At 42.0% G+C, this 21,436-nt stretch overlaps 1 protein-coding gene across 1 annotated transcript in view; it reads left to right on the top strand.

The window, feature by feature from the left end:
- Nucleotides 1–21,436, top strand: part of LOC128693278 (uncharacterized) — a 586,781-nt gene that overhangs the window by 483,154 nt on the left and 82,191 nt on the right. Inside the window, exon 16 of the mRNA XM_070104248.1 lies at nt 16,631–17,162. Within this exon, the coding sequence (XP_069960349.1) occupies nt 16,631–17,162 (532 nt within the window). The remainder of the gene's footprint in view (nt 1–16,630; nt 17,163–21,436) is intronic.

The raw sequence follows: 21,436 nt of genomic DNA, 5'->3' as shown, positions 1-21,436 counted from the left end.
ATTGCTGCGCTACTACTACTACTACCAATGCTATGCTACAACCAACTACTACCAGCGCTGCAGTATTGCTACTGCCTCTGTTGCGCTACTACTACCACCACCAGTACTACTACTGCTACTACTGCTGCTGCTATTACTATTACCACTACTACTACTACTACTACTACTACTACTACTACTACTACTACTGCTGCTGCTGCTACCACTATTACAACTACTACTATTTTCATGCTCCTTCCCTATTTTGTCTTCTAGCCTTCCCTAAATTTTACTCCCTCCGTAATGATTCGACAATTGACACAATATCTAACGAGAATAAACTACGTAGTTGATATAGGAAGAAAAAAAAAGTAGCAGCGGAAGCAATATACCTACATTTCCAAAAACCAACGAAGAAAACAAACCAAAGTAAATGCATAAAGAATTAGGAAACTCTTCATAATTGAATAAATGGATGGCTTACAGACAAGAAATAGGGTGTGGTACCCAACGGAAAACTGTCTGAGTGGCAATATGTAGATGGTAGAGTTGCCCAGGTTGATGGTAGACTTGTCCAGGCTCTAGGTAAAATCCTCTTCACAATGTACTTAAATGACCACGAAATAGGGGTAGCATCTTAGGTAGCAAAAATTTTCTGAGGGCGCCGAATTGGGAAAACGTGCGGTATAATTTTATTTTTTAGTATTAGTGACCTAGACAAGTTAACATTGTCGTCGGACACTTGAAGATGAGTTTAAATGTAGGTGAGGGCAATGTAATGAATCATGATATAACAATCTCAAACATGAATACGAAATATATATCCATAAACTAACTGAAACAAGAGAAGACAGACCAGGACCTTTTAGTAATCATAAGCAGCAACCTTAATGAAATACGCCAGAATGTTTTCCACCCTTATCGGGTATCGAACCACGGACCTCAGTGTGTGAGCCAAGTGCGCTGGCAATCAAGGTACAGTGTCTGGTGCATTGTACTCGATCGAAGTTATTAGCTATGAAACCTAGCATTCTGCTCGTTTTGCTGCTCACAAATAGGCATTGTTTGGTATGATTAAGACTCCTGATGTCTCTGTTCACTTAGGAGTAAATAGGTACCTTGGTGTTAGCCGACTGGTGTGGGTCGCATCCTGGGGAAAAAAATAACCTAATTTGCCCAAAGAGCTGACCAACTTTACAGAAAGCTCTGCATAAGCAGGGGCTGTGTATGATGTACTTGTAGAAATAAAGGTTATTATGTTGTTATTATTATAACTTTCTACACTGCACTTACTAGAGAAGGTACAGAGAAATTTACCAGTTTCATTCCATTACTCAGAAGCAAACCATATGAAGGTCAAAACACGCCCTTAGAAAATGGAAACTATGAGATGTCATTCATACCTTAAGATACTGAATTACTTTGACACATTCAGACAGGATACACTATTTAAAGTGATGAATGAGTCCTTAACTCAGAAGAACAGAATGAATTTACGAGGCAGAAGTTACAACTCGAATGTATGTAAAGATTTTTTTTTACAAAAATAATTATCCAATGATGAAGTAAATTGCCCACTAAAATTGAAAACTCGAAGACGATGCGGTCAATCAAGGACTAACTAGACATGTAGTTTGAAACTTTAGGATTCAAATAAATACTAAACTGGGACAATCTGAAGTTAACTAATTCCTTATGCTTGTTCAACAACTGCAACAGGATGAACAGTTGACAACAAAGCAACCTAGCAAATAATCATAACAATGGTGGTAGATGGTTGATTTAGACACTATCAGTCACAACTTTGCCAATGCCAATGGAGTAATACAAGCCTTTATGACAAACAGTACTATTTAGGTAGACATAGCTGCAGCTCGTACCTGTCACCCATTGCTATTTCCCATATCGATTTCATGTCATTTTCCAAAATGGTATTGTATAATTTTTCACTTTGCACCAATTTCATGAGACGACAGAACTAAATGCATGATTCGGGAGGCAGCCACCATTCCCCTTTCACCTACAAACAAGTCATGGGAGTATACACACTGAATAGACCCATCACCCATTTCAAATAACTCTTTTATTAAAAATATTTTACTTGTCTTGGCTATCTACCGTGCCTGCTTGACAGCATCCCAAGACCATTTCCGTAAACACACTTTGGCTCTCTCTTCAGCTTGACCTCTGAGTACTTCTTGTTAGTCTCATAGGACGGTATTGTTAACTTGCTGAAATCCAGTCCTGGACAATATGTTGTAGCAGTAATATAGGAATCACTGCAAAATAATGTGTTTTTCCTCCAGTACGTAAGTTCCCTTTCTCCGTTGTTCTCTTCTTAAAACTTTTAGTACAGTTTACTGCCACAACTTTTGTATACTCTCACTTCACACACCTATCAAGAATGTTCTTCAAGGGCTTAAAATAAAGCAAATGGGAACTTCCCTCTCATTCCTTTGATCACTTCAAATTCCCTATGTGCTCTATGTTACCTAAGGATTAAGCAGTTTCTCAATTAATAAAATTTTAATTACCCTAATCTAATCTTTAATTAGAGCTCCATCACACATGTCTGCCCCAACACTCTCCAACCTTCCTTTCTCACCTGTCTAACATTTCTCCCTCCCTCAATCATCTCTAAGTCATCCCACCCCTCCTCCAGTTCCCCAACAATCCTCCCCTACCTTACCGAAACGCCTCTTCCTTACCCAAATATCCCTCCATCATCCCAAAATCCCACACCTCGCCACCCCTCCCTCACTCCGCCACTCATCCCTTGCCCCGCCGCCCCTCCCCCAACCGACCACTCCTCCCTTACCCCGCCACTCCTACCGAACCTCGCCACCCATCCCTCAACGCTCCACCCCTCCATCACCCAGCCACCTTTACTCACATCGCCACCCCTCCTCACTTCGCCACCCCCTCCCTCAAAACGCCACCCCTCCCTCACCCCGCCACCCCCCTCCCTCACCTCGCCACCTCTCCACCTCTCCCTCACTCCTCCACCCCTCCCTCACATCGCCACCCCTCCCTCGCTCCGTCTCCCCTCCCTCACTACCGCCACTCCTCCTTCACCCCACAACCTTTCCCATACCCCGCCACCCCTCCCTGACCCCTCCACCCCTCCACCATCCAACCACCCCTCCCGCACCTCACCACCCATCCCTTACCTCGCCACCCCTCCTTTACCTCGCCACTCCTCTCTCACCCCGTCACCCATCCCTCACCACGCCACTCCTCCCTCACCCCGCCACTCCTCCCTCACCTCGCCACCTCCCCCACCTCTCCCTCACTCCACCCCTCCCTCACCTCGCCACCCCTCCATCACCCGGCCATTCCTCCCTTACCCCGCCACCCCTCCCTCACTCCGCCACCCCTCCCTCACCCCGCCACCAATCACCCCGCCACCCCCTCACCCCGCTCACCCATCCCTCACCCCGCCATTCCTCCCTCACCCCGCCACCCCACCCACACACCGCCACCCATCCCTCACCTCGCCACTCCTCCCTCACCCCGCCACCCCTCCCTCACCTCGCCACCTCCTCCACCTCTCCCTCAATCCACCCCTCCCTCACCTCACCACCCCTCCCTTCACCTCGCCACCCCTCCTCACCCGGCCATTCCTCCCTCACCCCGCCACCCCTCCCTCACTCCGCCACCCCTCCCTCACCCCGCCACCAATCCCTCACCCCGCCACCCATTCCTCACCCCGCCATTCCTCCCTCACCTCGCCACCCCTCCCTCACCCCGCTATTCCTCCCTCACCCCTCCACCCCTCCCTCACCCCTCCACCCCTCCCTCACCTCGCCACCCCTCCCTCATCCCGCCATTCCTCCCTCACCCCGCCACCCCTCCCTCACCCCACCCCCGTCCCTCACCCCGCCACCCCTTCCCTCACCCCGCCACCCCTCCCTCACCCTGCCACCCTCCCTCACCCCGACACCCCTCCCTCACCCCGACACCCCGCCACCTCTCTCTCACCCCGCCATTCCTCCGTCACCGCACCACCCCTCCCTCACCCCAACAACACCCCACCCCAAAAATCCTTCCTCGCCCCAACATTCGTCTCTCTCTCTCCAACAACACTCCACTCCAACACTCCTCCCTCATCCCAATACCCCACCTCTACCCCTACACCCCTTCCACACTCAAACACCCCAAACTCTTACAATAATTCTTCTCACCCAGACACAATTCCATCAACTCACCATTCCTGCCTCATTCCTCAACTCCCTCCCTCCCCACCACATGCATCTGTCACCCCACCACCCCTCTTTCATCCCACCTACCCTCTTGCACATCACCATCCCTCCATCACCATCCCTCCATCACTCTGCCAAGCCGCAACATCAATCACTTAGGTGGATACTGTCCCAAAAATTTTCTTGCTTCATCAGAATAGTGCTCTCGCTAAGCCCATCCCATGCTTTCATATTCTCTCTCTCTCTCTCTCTCTCTCTCTCTCTCTCTCTCTCTCTCTCTCTCTCTCTCTCTCTCTCTCTCTCTCTCTCCTAGATTCAGCGTTAAGTGTTGCATAGTAAATGTTCAGAGAGAAGACATTACGAGCACATGTGTAGTCTGGCGACCTGTACACTTTGTTATAGCACGATAACCTACGTGGAAATAAGGAACGAGCAAAAGTCAACAGTAAGTAAATGTTTATATATATATATTTCCTTCACCAAACAGTGTGCAAGTATATGTGCAATTGATATACCATATGTGGAAAGCTAATTTTGCAATGAAGCCAGTAACACAGTGAGGTAAGTCTGCAAATGTTGACTCACGGGTCTCCAATATCACTTCACAACTTTGGCAGATTTTCTTGTGATTGGATGTGTTGATTCAAGGTGCTGGCATATCAAGGAGGCCTCACTTATTGTACTCTTAGCACCTGGTTCGGTGGTCAGGAGGGCAGCCTATGTGGGTGTGTGACATATGCCGAATAAAATATAATGGATGATCAGTCCACTAAGCCATGAAGTGGAACTAATTATGAGGTGGTTGGTCCCTTACCATTGATAAGTGTTAAGTTCTGTAGCATGGACCAATATGAAGCCAGAAGTGAGGCATGGAAGTCGGAGAGGGCGTAACAGGAGGTGGGGCCCACTAGTACCACAGCAGGCCTACGAGCCCATGCTAGGCAGGTCCTTGGAACTGCTGCATAGGGTAAATATCATAAAATACTTAAAAATAGGTGATTAAGACACAGGTGCAGTGCACCATTTCTGTATCCATATTTCGAAACGTTTCACCTGCTCATCAGGCTTTTGTCCATCAAATAAAGAGGTGACAAATGCTTTTATTACTACTAATATATCCCGCCTGCTGACGTCTGCGACACTCGAGCTTCAAGTGTAGCTATAGTATTCTTCAGTTCTTATGTCTCAATTTCACATTAATCGACATAATGCAACTGAACATTTATGAGCAATAACTGGTTTTTCACCTCATGACTTAAGAAATCGTAATGACACGATTGCAAATAAACCATACCCCCGGCCGGGATTGAACCCGCGGTCATAGAGTCTCAAAACTCCAGCCCGTCGCGCTAGCCACTAGACCAGCTAGCCACAATAAGATTCATCCAACTAGGTATATTTCTACACCATAGGAAAGTTAGCACAGGCACCTCTGTGACCACAAATGCAAGTTTTTACAGACGAATCTCCAGCTAGCGTGGCCGTGACGAACTCTAGCTCAAGTCCCTTCACTGCCGTCAACATGACTTAAGAAATCGTAATGACACGATTGCAAATAAACCATACCCCCGGCCGGGATTGAACCCGCGGTCATAGAGTCTCAAAACTCCAGCCCGTCGCGCTAGCCACTAGACCAGCTAGCCACAATAAGATTCATCCAACTAGGTATATTTCTACACCATAGGAAAGTTAGCACAGGCACCTCTGTGACCACAAATGCAAGTTTTTACAGACGAATCTCCAGCTAGCGTGGCCGTGACGAACTCTAGCTCAAGTCCCTTCACTGCCGTCAACATGACTCAATCGTGTCATTACGATTTCTTAAGTCATGTTGACGGCAGTGAAGGGACTTGAGCTAGAGTTCGTCACGGCCACGCTAGCTGGAGATTCGTCTGTAAAAACTTGCATTTGTGGTCACAGAGGTGCCTGTGCTAACTTTCCTATGGTGTAGAAATATACCTAGTTGGATGAATCTTATTGTGGCTAGCTGGTCTAGTGGCTAGCGCGACGGGCTGGAGTTTTGAGACTCTATGACCGCGGGTTCAATCCCGGCCGGGGGTATGGTTTTTTTTCACCTCATATTTCCCTCTCTATTTCTTCTGTTGTCTCCAATATTAAGTCACCTCTGTGTTCAACTACAGAATGGTAAAAAGTTTCACAGATTTACCCTACTGGTGCACAACTGTCTCACGATCTACTTGTGGTTTTTTTAAACCATTATTATCAGGACTTTTCTGGAAGGCTGATAGCGACAGTCACGTCCCATTAATATAGAGGTCCTTTATCTTCATCAGGTGAAAATCGTTGCCGCTTCTTGAACAAAGATCACTAGGTTCTGAGACCACTATTCTTGATGCCACTTGTCTGTCACAGATGGCCCAACTTTGCAGTTCGTTCATTCGCTGACAAATTTGCCTGTGGATGTTACTTATCAGTAACAGCCTTCTGGTAACAAAAGCCAAACCAAGGCTGCTCTGAAGGCTTCGTTACGTACTGCCACTGAGGGATTTCCTCTTGTTTGAGATTAACGATATGTATAGTGAAGACGTTCACTCGGCTATTCACATCGCCTAAGTAGTAATAGGGAGTCGATATTTCCTCACAGAAATTAACTGGGTATGCTGGCAATGCCACAGCAAGGAGTAGTCAGAAAATATAGCAACATTCTCCCGCGTCCTGTCGATGTCACGACGATGATAGTTCACGAACAGACTTGTAGTAATTACATGGTTCAAAGTCAATTACAAATACAGTTTGAATTACTCTTTTAGATTTTCAGTTACAATTAACTGATCAAAAATTAACAAATTACAATTACTTTTATTAATTTATTTTCTTCAATTACTTCAGATTTCACTAATGCTCAAATCATTTTTACGTGTTCGAACTATTAAGCAAACATTATACTTAATATTTTTAATTTAAATGTAAGTATTTGAACAGTACTCAAGAATATCATTAGTTACATTTTTCAGTCAGAGCTGAACAGGCGAAGATCATGTCGAAGTTGATCCCATGTATCAAAAACCTTTCCTGCCAGGATAGGCTGAAGGTACTGGATGTGCTCTCTCTGGAAACACGTAGAATTTAAGAAATGTGAATGAAATGTACATGGATAACGGGAGTAAACATGGGAGCTCCAGATAGCATGCTGAATTATCTAACCAACACATAACTCGCAACAATGAATTACGGTTAGAAAAATTTAGATATAGAAAGAATTTAGGGAAGTACTGGCGTGGCAATAGATTTATAGATGATTGAAAGAAATTCCAAAGTAACATCATTGAGATGAGCTCTCTGGGTAGCTTTAAATATAAGATGAATATGTACATGAGTGGGTGTGGGAGGGTATGAGTTAGACATGCCTAGCATAGACCCATATGCCTCCTGCAGTGTTTCTTTCAGTCTTATGTTCTTATGTACTAAAATTTTTCTTTTCAGCCATGTCTGAACTAGGCCTATAAGTTATTTTTTGATACAAATTAGTTTTTCATTCCCCAAAAAATAATTAATACTTGTGAAAATTAATGTTTAGGAAGATATTATTAACCTTAATTATGCAAGTATGCTAGAATGCACTCCAGAAGCTCCAGTCCGGCTAATCATGCATCAGTAGCCAGTCAGAGCACGCGCCTATCACAACTTGTAAACATTGGTCTGAAGGTCAGATTCAAAAGTGCAAGATCCAGGGCAATATCTTCTCGTTGTGATACTTGCGAAGTAACTTTTAATGACATAATTCATCATAACTTTCCAGGTCACAGAATACCATTGTAGAATAATTAATTAGGCTACATATATTTTTAATGTTAGATTAAGTTACATTAGGTTAAGTTTGGATGGGTTTTGTTAGGATAGGTTAGGTTATCTCTCTCTGTCACAAAAACACTTACTTAACTGCAGTACCCACTTATAATTGTACATATCTAACTAATCAATAGCTAACTTCATAAAATTATACTGGAGAAACAGTGTGCGAGGTCTTAGTTTCTTTCTTGTGTCACTTTCGTTCTAAAGAATCGGAACCATATTCATTACACACAAGTGTACAGTCACCCAGTATCACCTAAATATGACTGAGAAACACGAATTAGGTATCTTCCTGTGATGACATAACAACGGCAGCTGGATAAAACTAGCCTTCAAGCAATGATCACGTAATTACATATATATGTATGTTATTTCCTCCTTCCGTACTAATGAAGGCAGTACACAGACAACATTCTTACGAACAAATAAAGCAGCAAAACAGCTCAAAATGACATATGAATATTTCAGTGTTATCACCACTGTTGAGTTCGAGTGAGAATACTGACTGATTTTTACTAGTGTATTGCATGGTGCACAGTATTTCTGAGTATTTTTAATAGTCCGAGTAACTGAAATAATTTGCGAGAACACTACATGAGTTTTTCCCTCTATTTCCCTTCTGTCTCTGTCTTTGTCTCGATCTGTCCCTGTCTGTCTTTCCATGGCTCTCTCGCTCTCTCTCTCTCTCTCTCTCTCTCTCTCTCTCTGTCTCATTACACGGGGTTTGACAAGGTTAGGTTAAGGATCCCTCGCTTTATTGACAAGCTATTTTCAGGTTAAGGATTCCTAACTTTATTGACAAGCTAAGAGCTGTTACCTACATCAGCTTACTTGAGAGCATTTTTATTGTTATGAGACGTACAAGTAGGGAACAGGATGAAGTTGGAGCCATCTGTGGGCCAGCATTTTCATTTGATCAACTGACTTTATCTCGTTGACATCATAATGCTGTACGAATGTGTTTCATACTCGAGTCATCCTGGGTATATATGATCTCACATGAAGTGATGTTCTGGAGAAGGGTACAGCCAGAGTGAAGTTGCTGCTCTCTGCCCGTCTTGTGGTATAGAAGCTTGCTTCACGCTGTCCTCGAAGTGGAGCCAAGTGTGGTACTTTGGTTATCTTCTTCAGCTTAATTATAAGCCTTTTTATTGTTATGAGACATACAAATAGACAGAAGGACGATGTTGCAGGGTGTTTGCCAGCGATTTTACTTGGACAACTGACTTTTATTTCATTAATCTCGTTATGTTGTACGAACAACTTTCAGAGTTGAGTCATTCTAGGAATGAATGATCTCAGATGAAATGATGTTCAAGAGAAGGATACAGGAGTGTAGATGTTGTTTACTGCCCGTCTTGTTGTGTGGAGGCTGTCTTCTCGCTGTCCGCAAAGTAAAGCCAGGTGTGGTACCTTGACAACATTGGCCCTGAACAAAACAGTAAGGCTACCCACATCTCGGTTTCTTCTTTTATTCTCTGTTGTGTCAGGTAGTCGATGCTGAGACGCGGTGGGTGGGTTATGGGTAGGGAGGTCAGGCAAGCCAAGAAACTGGAGCATACTCAAGGTGTGAGCGCAATTGATCCTCTTATAGTCTTGTAGCCTCTGATATTGAACAGATATAAAAATACGCCTTAACTTATTTGCCGATTAGAACAGATATAAAAATTCGCCTTAACTTATTTACCGATTTGTTTGCTAAATTTATTATGTTTCGTCATAGTCAGTTTAGAATCACAGGAGTAAGCCGTTGTACCTCCTGTAAACTTTTCCACCCTTAAATGTGTTATAAATCGGTCACGAAACCAACACAACTCAAATTGCCTTATATACCAGAGGTACATATCCCACAAACCTCGGGAAAAGATTCATAGTAGTTACAATCATTTGCAATAGCAAGTCATTTTTTAATGGCAAGATATATATAGAAAAAAGAAAGAAATGACAGAAATATTGCTCCACCAAGGAACCTTATTGGAGGGGAGGCACAGCCAGTGGCCTCCACTCCAGAACTACGTACTGCTGCCAACAAAAGAATCCCCCCGCAAACAAGCAATACGACTTCATTTGTATTTGCGAGTATTCACGGCCTTAAGCCATCCACTACCAGCAAAATCCCTTCCATCAGTGGACTCCTTCTGGAGGCAAATGTGATGTTTTGCGGCTTTCACAGACACCCACACAAAAGGCCACATTGACAACAAAATATGGATAGCAAGGTACAACTTAATTAGATACAACAGAAAGAACAGACACGAAGAAGGGAATTTGACCTGTATTACAAAGAGTTACTAAACACCCCAAATAATGTAGCTGAAGTTTTCGCATATAAGACTGAGTTATTGTTGTTGTGTATAAGCCGCCATATGCAACTTCCCAACAGTTCAAAGAACAGTTATTTATAGTTGATTACTGTCTGGTAAATCTTTCAACCCCATCCCCGAATATCATGCTTGGTAATTTTAATTTAAGACATACTAAATGGAAGAATGTAGCAAACAATATCATAAATAATCCCTGCAGGCTGCTCAGATGAAAATCCGCAAACTGTTGAATCTCTGTAATAAATTCATCCTAAACTAGCAAATGGTGAAGCCAACGAAACTGAAACTGTCAAACACACTTGACCTCATATTCACGAATAATGATGACCTGGTGCGAAATATAACAGCATCGAAGATAGTTACGAGGGTGTTTTCAACAGATTTAACTATAACAACAAAAACATTAATTGGGGTCAGATAAATCACGCTCTTAATGAATCAAAATGGGAAGAAATCTTAAATAACATGGATCCAAATCAGTGTCTTGAAAGGATACACTCTTTGGCAGCTGATGAACGCTCAAGAAAAAGAAAAGAAAATGTAAAGTGGAAAGAGAAAGAGATGCTCCTTCTAGTTAAAGGCAAATAATCACTGAGCTTCTCAAGTAGGCTAGACTATTTGAAATGCAAAAGGACTCGCTGACTAGGAAAATAGAAAATACTGAAGTTAAGGTAGATTAATTATGCAAGATCCAGGAGAGACAGGAGCTAAAGGTAATTAATAAAATTTGAAGAATTTCAAAACATTTATTTTAATATATTAAAAACAAGGGAAAAACGACATCCAGTAATAGGACTTTGTTTAAATCATATGGGACGTACATGGATGATAGCAAAGAAATGAGTGAGATACTGTAGTCACAGTATGACTCTATCTAGAGAGCCATTAATGGGACTAAAGATCAAAACTCGAAATGAATTTTTAATGAACGAGACTCAAAGCTTTGTTAATGTATGCCAAATTTCTGACATAACCCTAATTCCAATGCCCATGCACTCTGCCCCAGGCCCAGAGTTGTGGAACTCCGAGTTCATCAAGAATTGTAAGAAACCCCTGTCACATGTCTAAAGTATTTAATGGAGAGGGAACCTGGACAAGGGATCATCCCACAGTCGCTAAAACAGCAGATATAGCCACACCATAAAGTTGGCAGAAAAGCAATAGCGAAAAAGCATAGATGGATATTACTATCATCCCACATGAAAAAAAAAATTGAAAGGCTTCTAAAAATGAAGATTGCCAACCACTTGGATTTGCAACAACAGCATAACCCAGAGCAACATGGGTTTAAAGCCTGTCACTCCCGCGTCTCGCAACTGCTAGAACACAGAACCTGCATGCGAGAGTCATCTATTAAAAACACTGCAAATCTCCAAACAAATATAATCCAAGTTTTCCCAGAGGGATGAGGGTAAGAATCTGATGTTCAATGAGGACAAATTTCAGTTACTCTGTTATAGAAAAGCTTGAGGAAATGATAGAACTAAGTGTAAAACAAATTCTTACCTCACATTAGAGCGAAATACCAATGTCAAAGACCTGGTAGTGATAATTTCAGAGGATCTCACTTTATAATGTCACAACAATGTCATTGTCACATCTGCAAGGAAAATGATAGGATGGATAATGAGAATCTTCAAAACAAAAGATGCAATGCTAATGATGATCCACTTGAAACTACTTGTTCTCTCTAGGTTGGAATATTGTTGTACTCTAACAGACCCATTCAAGGCAGGGGAAATTGCAGATCTAGAAACTGCACAGAGAACCTTCACTGCAGGTCTTAGTTAAATCAAGCGCATTAATTACTAGGAACTATGATGCTCTTGCGAAGGATACACCAGTAGGGTATTTGCAGTTAAGTACAAGTCTTCTTAATGCTTTCTACTGTTCTTGTATTCGATATCATTGTCTCCTATTCCCAGTTACGCTTTTTGCTTTACTTCCTTTCTTCCTAAAATTTAAATATTGAATTCTAAATTTTTACTCTAAAATTTGCTTTATTTAGTTTTTCCCCAATATCTAGGAAACGTCTTTCAAGAATTCTACATTTTTTCTACATACACGCCATAAAAGAAACACATTCACCATGAATCACTCCATAGCTGTCTTCCCTGAACTGTGCAGATATAACAACATAAATGAGTCTCTGGTCCGCAGCATCCCCACCCTTGCTTCGCAGTACAAGCCTTGTACTTCCCACTTCTTAGACGCAAGTTCAGTTACCTTTCCTTACCTTATTTGTAACATTTCCAATGGGAAAAGCGTTTCTCTCAGAAAGGGTCCATCTGTCTCAGTCTCTCCCCAAGAAGCGCTTTGTCAAACGTTCCCTCTCCATCTGTCTCTCCCTGGAAAAGCTCCGTCAAACCTTTTTTTTTCCTGTTGCAGAAATTTATCAGTAATATATTTTTCTGGTGAGAAGGAGAGGTTGAGGAAGGGTTTAGAGGAGAAGATAAGAAACGGAGATATTGGAAGACCAAGGCCACGTCAGAGCTCTCCGCTAAAAGGACTATTTATATCAAAAATAATGCCAAGAATGTTGAGATCAGTGATAATATAGCAGAAAGATCTTTTCTTCATCCAACACTCTCTCTAGCTACTGCCGGGATAAAATAGGGAAAAGAGAATTAATATAAAATATACTGGAGAGAGATGTCAGTGGATCAAAGATATGGAATATATAATATTTTTACAGCATATCACAACTACTTACGTAATGCCACTCACAAAAGTATGTACTATTTGTTCTACTTGTAGATACTACTAGTTCCACTTCTAGATGATACTAGTTCTACTTCTAGATGATACTAGTTCTACTTCTAGATGATACTAGTTCTACTTCTAGATGATACTAGTTCTACTTCTAGATGATACTAGTTCTACTTCTAGATGATACTAGTTCTACTTCTAGATACTACTAGTTCCACTTCTAGATGATACTAGTTCCACTTCTAGATGATACTAGTTCTACTTCTAGATGATACTAGTTCTACTTCTAGATACTACTAGTTCCACTTCTAGATGATACTAGTTCCGCTTCTAGATGATACTAGTTCTACTTCTAGATGATACTAGTTCTACTTGTAGATACTTCTAGTTCTACTTCTAGATGATACTAGTTCTACTTCTAGATGTTAATAGTTCCATTTCTAGATGCTACTAGTTCTACTTCTAGATGCTACTAGTTCTACTTCTAGATGTTAATAGTTCCACTTCTAGATGATACTAGTTCCACTTCTAGATGATACTAGTCCTACTTCTAGATGTTAATAGTTCTACTTCTAGATAATACTATTTCCACTTCTAGATGATACTAGTTCTACTTCTAGATGTTAATAGTTCCATTTCTAGATGATACTAGTTCCACTTCTAGATGATACTAGTCCTACTTCTAGATGTTAATAGTTCCATTTCTAGATGATACTAGTTCCACTTCTAGATGATACTAGTCCTACTTCTAGATGTTAATAGTTCTACTTCTAGATAATACTATTTCCACTTCTAGATGATACTAGTTCTACTTCTAGATGTTAATAGTTCTACTTCTAGATGATACTATTTCCACTTCTAGATGATACAAGTTCTACTTGTAGATGCTACTAGTTCTACTTCTAGATAATACTAGTTCTTCTTCTAGATGATACTAGTTCTACTTCTAGATGTTAATAGTTCTACTTCTAGATGATACTAGTTCTACTTCTAGATGATACTAGTTCTACTTCTAGATGATACTAGTTCCACTTCTAGATGATACTAGTTCTACTTGTAGATGCTACTAGTTCTACTTCTAGATGATACTAGTTCTACTTCTAGATGTTAATAGTTCTACTTCTAGACACTACACTGCCGTTGCATTTGAACAGTTGAATTTCCAGTGGTCGGTGCAGGGAAAGACTGACAAAAGCAGTAGAAACCTTGGACTGCAAAATGTACGTCTTGCCATTGAAACTCATCTCTCACTGTTAAGATCACACTGACAGGCTCTCCAGGTTGAAAATGACTGAGGAGAATTTCAACAATGCAGTCAGTTGGATTTTGAAACACGTATATTTTATCCGATTTCATCAAGATAAGAAAAAAACATTTCTGAAATTGTTTTTGGAAGTCATCAATGATTTTTATTACAAATGAAGAAGGAAATTCTGTATCATTTTCTTCAAGAAATTTTTCACATTGTGGGAAATGAACCAAGTTAGAAACTTTCACCTGTTCTTCAAATATAACATCAATTTTGTACTGAATGGCTTATCAATCTTGAGTAGATCACAAATCAAATTTGTTTTACCTTGCAACTTCAGATGAAATTCATTTATATGGCTTGTCACATCTGCAAAAAAATGCCAGCTTTCAAAGACAGTCAACGTTCGATACAAGTTATTTGGGTCGATTCTTCTCTGTGAGAAATGAATCAATTTCCTTACTGAGCTGAAAGAACCGTGACAGAACTTTCCCACAACTAAACCATCGAACTGCTAAATAATAAGTATCAATTGATACGCATTGCAGTATATTCCACTCCAGGTTACACACTACAATTCTTTGAAGATGTCTTCTCCGCTTGTTGTGCTGTGCATGCTGTGTAATGATACTGATTCATGTGTGACAATAAATTCATTGTCGACGCCACGAGAGAATAAAACTGAAAATTTCGTGCTTTATCTGCAATTTGATGAAATATATTGCTTCCTGTATCCTCAATTCTATGAGCAATAGTATTTGGAAGAAGACTGAGGATTTTGGAAATAAATGGTATAAAATACCGACACAATGGAAATATAAACACATATGCAGTATAATATGGTCCTTTATTGACAACGTTTCGCCCACATAGTGGGCTTTATCAAGTCGAGCAGATCTGTTTTTGACTTGATAAAACCCACTGTGTGGGCGAAACGTTGTCAGTAAAGGATCACTTTATACTGCATATGTGTTTGTATTTCCACTGAGGATTTTGAATAGATTTGCTTTTGCTCTTCCACTACTTCCATCATACACTCTTTGATTATATGTTCATCGGCGAATGGCTTTCCTCGCTAAAACATAAACTACTCTGTAACTGGCCCTTATTTAAGCTTCATTTTCTGCTCTATCCTGTGTAAAGAGGAACCTTGTTGGGAAAGTAACTTGCATTGCATTGATAAAAATTTTCTCGAACTCTGTTTTACTCTGAACTGGGAATATCTTTGGTGGCCTGGTGGTTAACGCTCTCGCTTCACACGGTGAGGGCCTGGGTTCGATTCCCAGCCAGAGTAGAAACATTGGACGTGTTTCTTTCCACCTGTTGTCTATGTTCCCCATCAGTAAAATGGGTACCTGGGTGTTAGTCGACTGGTGTGGGTCGCATCCTGGGACACTGACCTAAGGAGGCCTGGTCACAGACCGGGCCGCGGGGGCGTTGACCCCCGGAACTCTCTCCAGGTAAACGCTCCAGGTAATAGTACCGACCGTTTCGTGGCCTACGACACACAAGGTTTTATCACCTGCTTAACAAAGAATTACTTTACATTCCTCATTAAAGTGATGGCACTCATTCTCCATTGTTCTTTTCCTTTTGGCTTCCATAACTGAAGGGCAAATCTAAACAAAATTGAAAGATTAGAGCTAAAATTTGAACAAATTTTGAAATATAAATAGTTACAAGGAATAAAATCCTTAACTTTAAGTGACTGAAATGAAGACTTTCTGCTTTAAGGAAAGCTTACATGGTACTTATTCTTTCTCAATTGAATTATTGAGCATAAACAATGAGAAAGCATTTAATCTTCCTTATCAATGCTGATATTATAATCTAGTTATGTTTGTTGTATTTGAGATGTGACAAGCAAGCAGTAAATGGCAACAAGAACTAAAGCAACACCTTTATCAGGCACTCTTCCTATTATAATTTTTTTAGGATTTACTTGAGAACGGAGAAACACAGAACCGTTATTAACGGCCTTTCGCCTATTGTCAGGGGAACGCCTTCCGCCTGAACAAACGAATAGAAAAGTATATAATGAATAACATGAGGAATAATAACTAAGATAATTGTCTTAGGTTTTTATTTAAAATTAAGTGAAATAAAATTTACCCCTCCCGTGGTATGGTTTGTTTGCAATTGTGTCATTACGATTTCGTGAGTCGTTCTTTCCATAGTGTTGTAAGTGGTAAAGTGTTCCGGCCATGGTGTTGTGAGTAATTGGTGAATTATTCCATTCATGGTTTTGTGAGTAAGTGGTGAATTGTTCTAGCCATAGTCTTGTGAGTAAGTTGTAAATTATTCTTGAATGATGTGTCATAAATTTTTCTCAAGAGAATTTTCTGAATTTCCAGGAGGTAGAGCAAATCTCATGGATGGTCGTGGAGCTGCTGACTTCTATACGATGTATGGAGATAGAGTTGGCAACAATAACCCTGAGACTTCCAACTTTCCTGCAGAGATTCCCCAAGACCACGTCGGCGCCTTTATAGTCTCCAACCACATCACGCACGCTAACGTCGCCCAAGAAGAACCAGTCCATGTCCAAGTAGAACCAGTTCATATTCATGCAGAACCAGTCTATGCCCACGTAGAACCAGTCCATACACATGCAGAACCAGTCCTCGCTCATTCTGAATCCCAGCCCCACACCCACCAATCGCAATATATTCAGCGAGAGTATTCCTCTCCCCTCACTGTCAATATGCACCTCTCTGCTTCCTTCCACCACATGCCCATGACAGCTACTTCTATCCCAGCACCCACGTATACCCAGGCGTATGCTATTCCTGGCTCTTATACCCAAACTCTGCCCCACCCACGCTCAAGCCAGGCCAAGACTCACAACCACCCAGCCACAATGCAGCTGAGGAGCAGTAATTCTGGGTAAGAGCTTCACATATTTGTGGTATGGGCGCACCTGCTTAATTAATGAAGAGCACTGCTGGTGAATTATTGTGCTCTAAAAGTGTGTATTTTGTATTCATGAATGGAGCGTGTTGCCAATTTTGATTGCGAGAGGACTGTGCATGGGATGAATTTTAGTACCTGAAGAGAACGTGTGTACAGTGGAGAGAGAGAGAGAGAGAGAGAGAGAGAGAGAGAGAGAGAGAGAGAGAGAGAGAGAGAGAGAGGGAGAGAGAGAGAGAGAGAGAGAGGGAGAGAGAGAGAGAGAGATGGTAATGCTGAAGCAGAGGTAAGAATAAATGGGAGAGTGTTGATACCTGGGGATGAAGTTGATATCCTTGGACGTATCTCGCAGCTGCTCAACAATACAATTTGGAAGATTCTGTATTCTCACTTATTTGTACGAACTTATTTATGTTTGCTGGGATTGAGATACAGTTCCTGGCTCTGCCTCTTCGTTGGTCGCTATTAGGCCCACTCTTTCCCATCTCCAAGAGACTTACAATACCTCTCGCTAAAGCTGTGTATGGACTATGCCTCTACTACTTCACTCTCCAGAGTGCACCACTTCCTGATAGTTCTAAGGCTGACAGAATATTTCCTGTCATCCCTATAACTCATCTGGGTTTCCAACTTCCAGTTGTGTTCCCTTATTGTCGTATTCCATCTCTGAAACTCTCTGTCCCTGTTCATCTAGCCAGTTCGTCTCAATATTTTCTACGTCGTCATCATATCCCCCCCCCCTTTTCCTCCTGTATTCCAGTGTCAACAAGTCGAGTTTCCTTTAACTTCTCGTCCTACTCCATACTTTCCGGACTAGTCTTGTTGTGAACCTCTGCACTTTCTCCAATTTCATGATCTGCTTGACCAGGTGTCGGTTCCATACTAGTGCTGCATACTCCATTATGGTGTACAGTGTTGTGAATACCTTCTTGCTTACACGTCGAAATATTATTCTTAGATTACCAAACCTGCATTTGCTGCAACAGTTACATTTATTGTGTGTGCCTCAGGATATATCATCGGTATGATACTCACTCCACGGTCCTTCTTCAGCGAGGTTTGGAGCTTTTGCCCTTTTTCCCGGAGCCTGTGCTCCGTCTGCGGTCTTCTTTGTCCATGTTCCTGCTTCAAAATTTTGAACTTGGTGGGATTTAACTTCAGGAGTCATTTGTCCTGACCAGGCCTGTAGCCTCTCCTGGACTCTTTGTCACCTCTCATGGTCCTCATTCGTTTGTATTCTCATTAATTTTATGTCATCTGCAAGCGTAGAAAACTATCCTTTATGTTAGGTCATTCACGTGTGCAAAAAACGGGACCGACCCTATAACTGAGCCTTGTGGAACCTCATTCATCACATGCACCCATTCCAACACCTCAACATGGAACATTACTTACTATTTACTGCCTGTTAGATATTTCCTGATCCACTGCAGTGTTTTTTTCTGATATTCTTGCCTGCTCTTCTAGCTTTTGTATAAGTATCTCGTGCGGTACTGTGTCAAAAGATAATCCTTTCTGCCCATTTCGTTCCTGTCTTACTTATGTTACTTCGTACAACTCCAGAAGGCTTATAAAACAGGATTTTCCATCAGTGAAGCCGTGCTGGATGACTTGGAAGAACCCACTTTTTCCTAGATGCTCCAACACTCCTCTCCTGATATTATTTTCCAATGCGTTACACACTCTACTTGTCAGTGACATTGATCTGTAGTTGAAGGATGCCTGTTTACCTCGCTTCTTAAAATGTGGGAATACACTGGATGTCTTCCACACATCTAGCAATTGCCCTGGTTCGATAAACTTAATGAATACTTATAATAAGTGCACCGTGCATCTGCCTCCTCTGTCAGGGCCCACGTAGATGTATTATCTGGTCCCTTTGTCTTAGAGGTATCTAACTTTCATATCAGTTTGTTCACTTCCTTCCCGGTTGTGTGTGTTGTGTCCAACACGTGCCGGTGCATTCTTCCTCCTAGGATTGCTGGAAGTCTTTGTTCTCATTAGAGACAAAAGACTGAATGCTTCACAGACCTACTGATAATTCTTTGTGAGCTCCATACCTTCCTTCTTTAGCCTGATTACCTGGCCCGTTAATGCTTTTTTTTCCCTCATTTCGAGGCTATATAACAACCTTGGGTTATATGTGTCTCTTGATGCTATGTCATTCCCAAATTACCGTTGAGCCTCCTTCATTAACCATGTATACTTATTTCTTGCTCTTCAGCTGAACTTGTTGTCCTGAGTTCTTTGTCTTCTATGCTTTTTCCCACGCTCTGTTATATTTGGCTTTGGCCTCTCTGCACCACTGGGTAATTCATGGGATCACTCTGGTCTTCCTAGTTTTTCCATTGCCCCTGGGTACGAACTTTCATTCTGCTTCCCTGAACTTTCTGGTTACATGCGCTCTTGTCTCATTCACTGTCTTTCCCTCAAGTTCTCCTTCCGACTGCTCCTCATACAGAAATTGCCTCATGCCTGTGTAGTCCCCTCTTCTGAAGTTTGGTTTCTATCCTTCTCGTGCTGCTTCACTCTCTACTGTTCATTACGAAAGTTATTTGAAACTCAGGGCCACGGGATAACTACTGTAGTGTTTACCTGGAGAGAGTTCAGGGGGTCAATGCCCCCGCGGCCCGGTCCGGCTTCCATCGTTGCTGGGAAGAGGATTTGTTCCCTCTGTGGTGGTCAGAGGAATTGTGTTAGAATTCCCAAAGGTAGCGTTTTGAACTCTGTTAGTCTGTGGGACCTTAGCAATGACAGAATTCCACCAGTTATTTACCCCTGAGTTAAGCTCAGTGTGGAACATCCAGTCATTGTCAATAGTGTCGCCATCAGCTGAGCAGCTTACGTCACTTGATGTAGGCTTGCACTGACCTTCTACAATAGCTTGAAGGTTATCTAATGATTTGAGGAGCTCATGAAGTGCTTCCCTGTGATGGATTATTTTAGCTGCGACTTTACAACACAGCCATGAGGGCAGTCTTGATCTTTGGACAGGAGTCCCTGAGGTCGTACTTCTGAACCTTCCTCCTGTAGCTCCAGGCTTATATCCACATATACCACAGGATTATGGATATCCTTCAATTTTCTGAAATTTTCATCCTGGCTGCAACAAAATTCTTCTTCTGGAATGCAATCTGTGCGCCAGTAGTTGGAACAAGTAGGCTCCTTACATCTAAGAAGTATTTTGTCCCTTGTGGTTTACCCACAAACACTACAGTAACTAGTGGGACAATAGCCAGATAGCGTAGACATTCTTGCTATTTTGCGATGTGAAGTCATCTCTCTCTCTCTCTCTCTCTCTCTCTCTCTCTCTCTCCCTTTCTCGCACAGTTGTCTCCATTTCTCTGTGTTCAATTTGAGCAACGCTTTTGCTGTTCCCCTCTTATCATCTGCACCTCCTGGTTTTGTTATAGTTTTTTGTAAATGTCCTGTTAGCTCCTCCCCTCCTTTAGTCACCTCACCTGCTGTTGCCATTCCTGCTCCCATCTCATTGTTCTTTTTCTCCCTCTGCTCCATTTCTTATTTCAGCTCCCTAAGTTCCTCCTCCTGGCTCTGTACCTCAGTTTAAGCAACTGCTGTTTGTCTGTTCCTTTCTTTGCTCTCTTCAGACACTTCCATCGCTCTGCAAAACTCACGAACCCTTTTCCACATTCTTCTTCTATCAAGCACCTGAATCCTGCTACCCATACTTCCTTCACATAAAATTCTTCCTTGACTCCACTACCTTTTCTTCTTGGCTTCTGGGATCCAGTTTCTGTGCTCCCTGGTGTCCTGGTGCAAGGTCTTCAGTCTTTAACCTTTCCTTGTATAGACGCGTGTGTATGCTGATGATTGTGAGAGCATTTGAGTGTGTATGTGTGCAAGTGTGCGGGAGCATAAATTTCCGTGGGTGAGTCGCTGTATAGCCCTTGTGGCTTAGCGCATCTTTTTGATTATAATAATAATCCGTGGGTGAGTATGTGAATCCTGGAGTTAGTGCTCGCATGTATGTGAATATGCGTGTTAGCGTGTGTTAGTTAGTGTGAAAGAGTGTGTGTGTGTGTGTGTGTGTGTGTGTACTAACATAATTATAATTGCAAGGGTCAAATTATAGCTCATGGCACCGCCTCTTCACTGATGGCTACTAGGTCACTCTCTCCCTGCTCCATGGCCTTCATTATACCTCTTCTCAAAGCTATGTATGGATCCTACCTCCATTACATCACTTTCCAGACTATTCCGCGTCCTAACAACTCAATGACTGAAGAAGT

Source organism: Cherax quadricarinatus, chromosome 90, assembly GCF_038502225.1.
Source record: "Cherax quadricarinatus isolate ZL_2023a chromosome 90, ASM3850222v1, whole genome shotgun sequence".
Taxonomy (NCBI): Eukaryota; Metazoa; Arthropoda; class Malacostraca; order Decapoda; family Parastacidae; genus Cherax; species Cherax quadricarinatus.
This window is presented reverse-complemented; position numbering and strand designations above follow the sequence as displayed.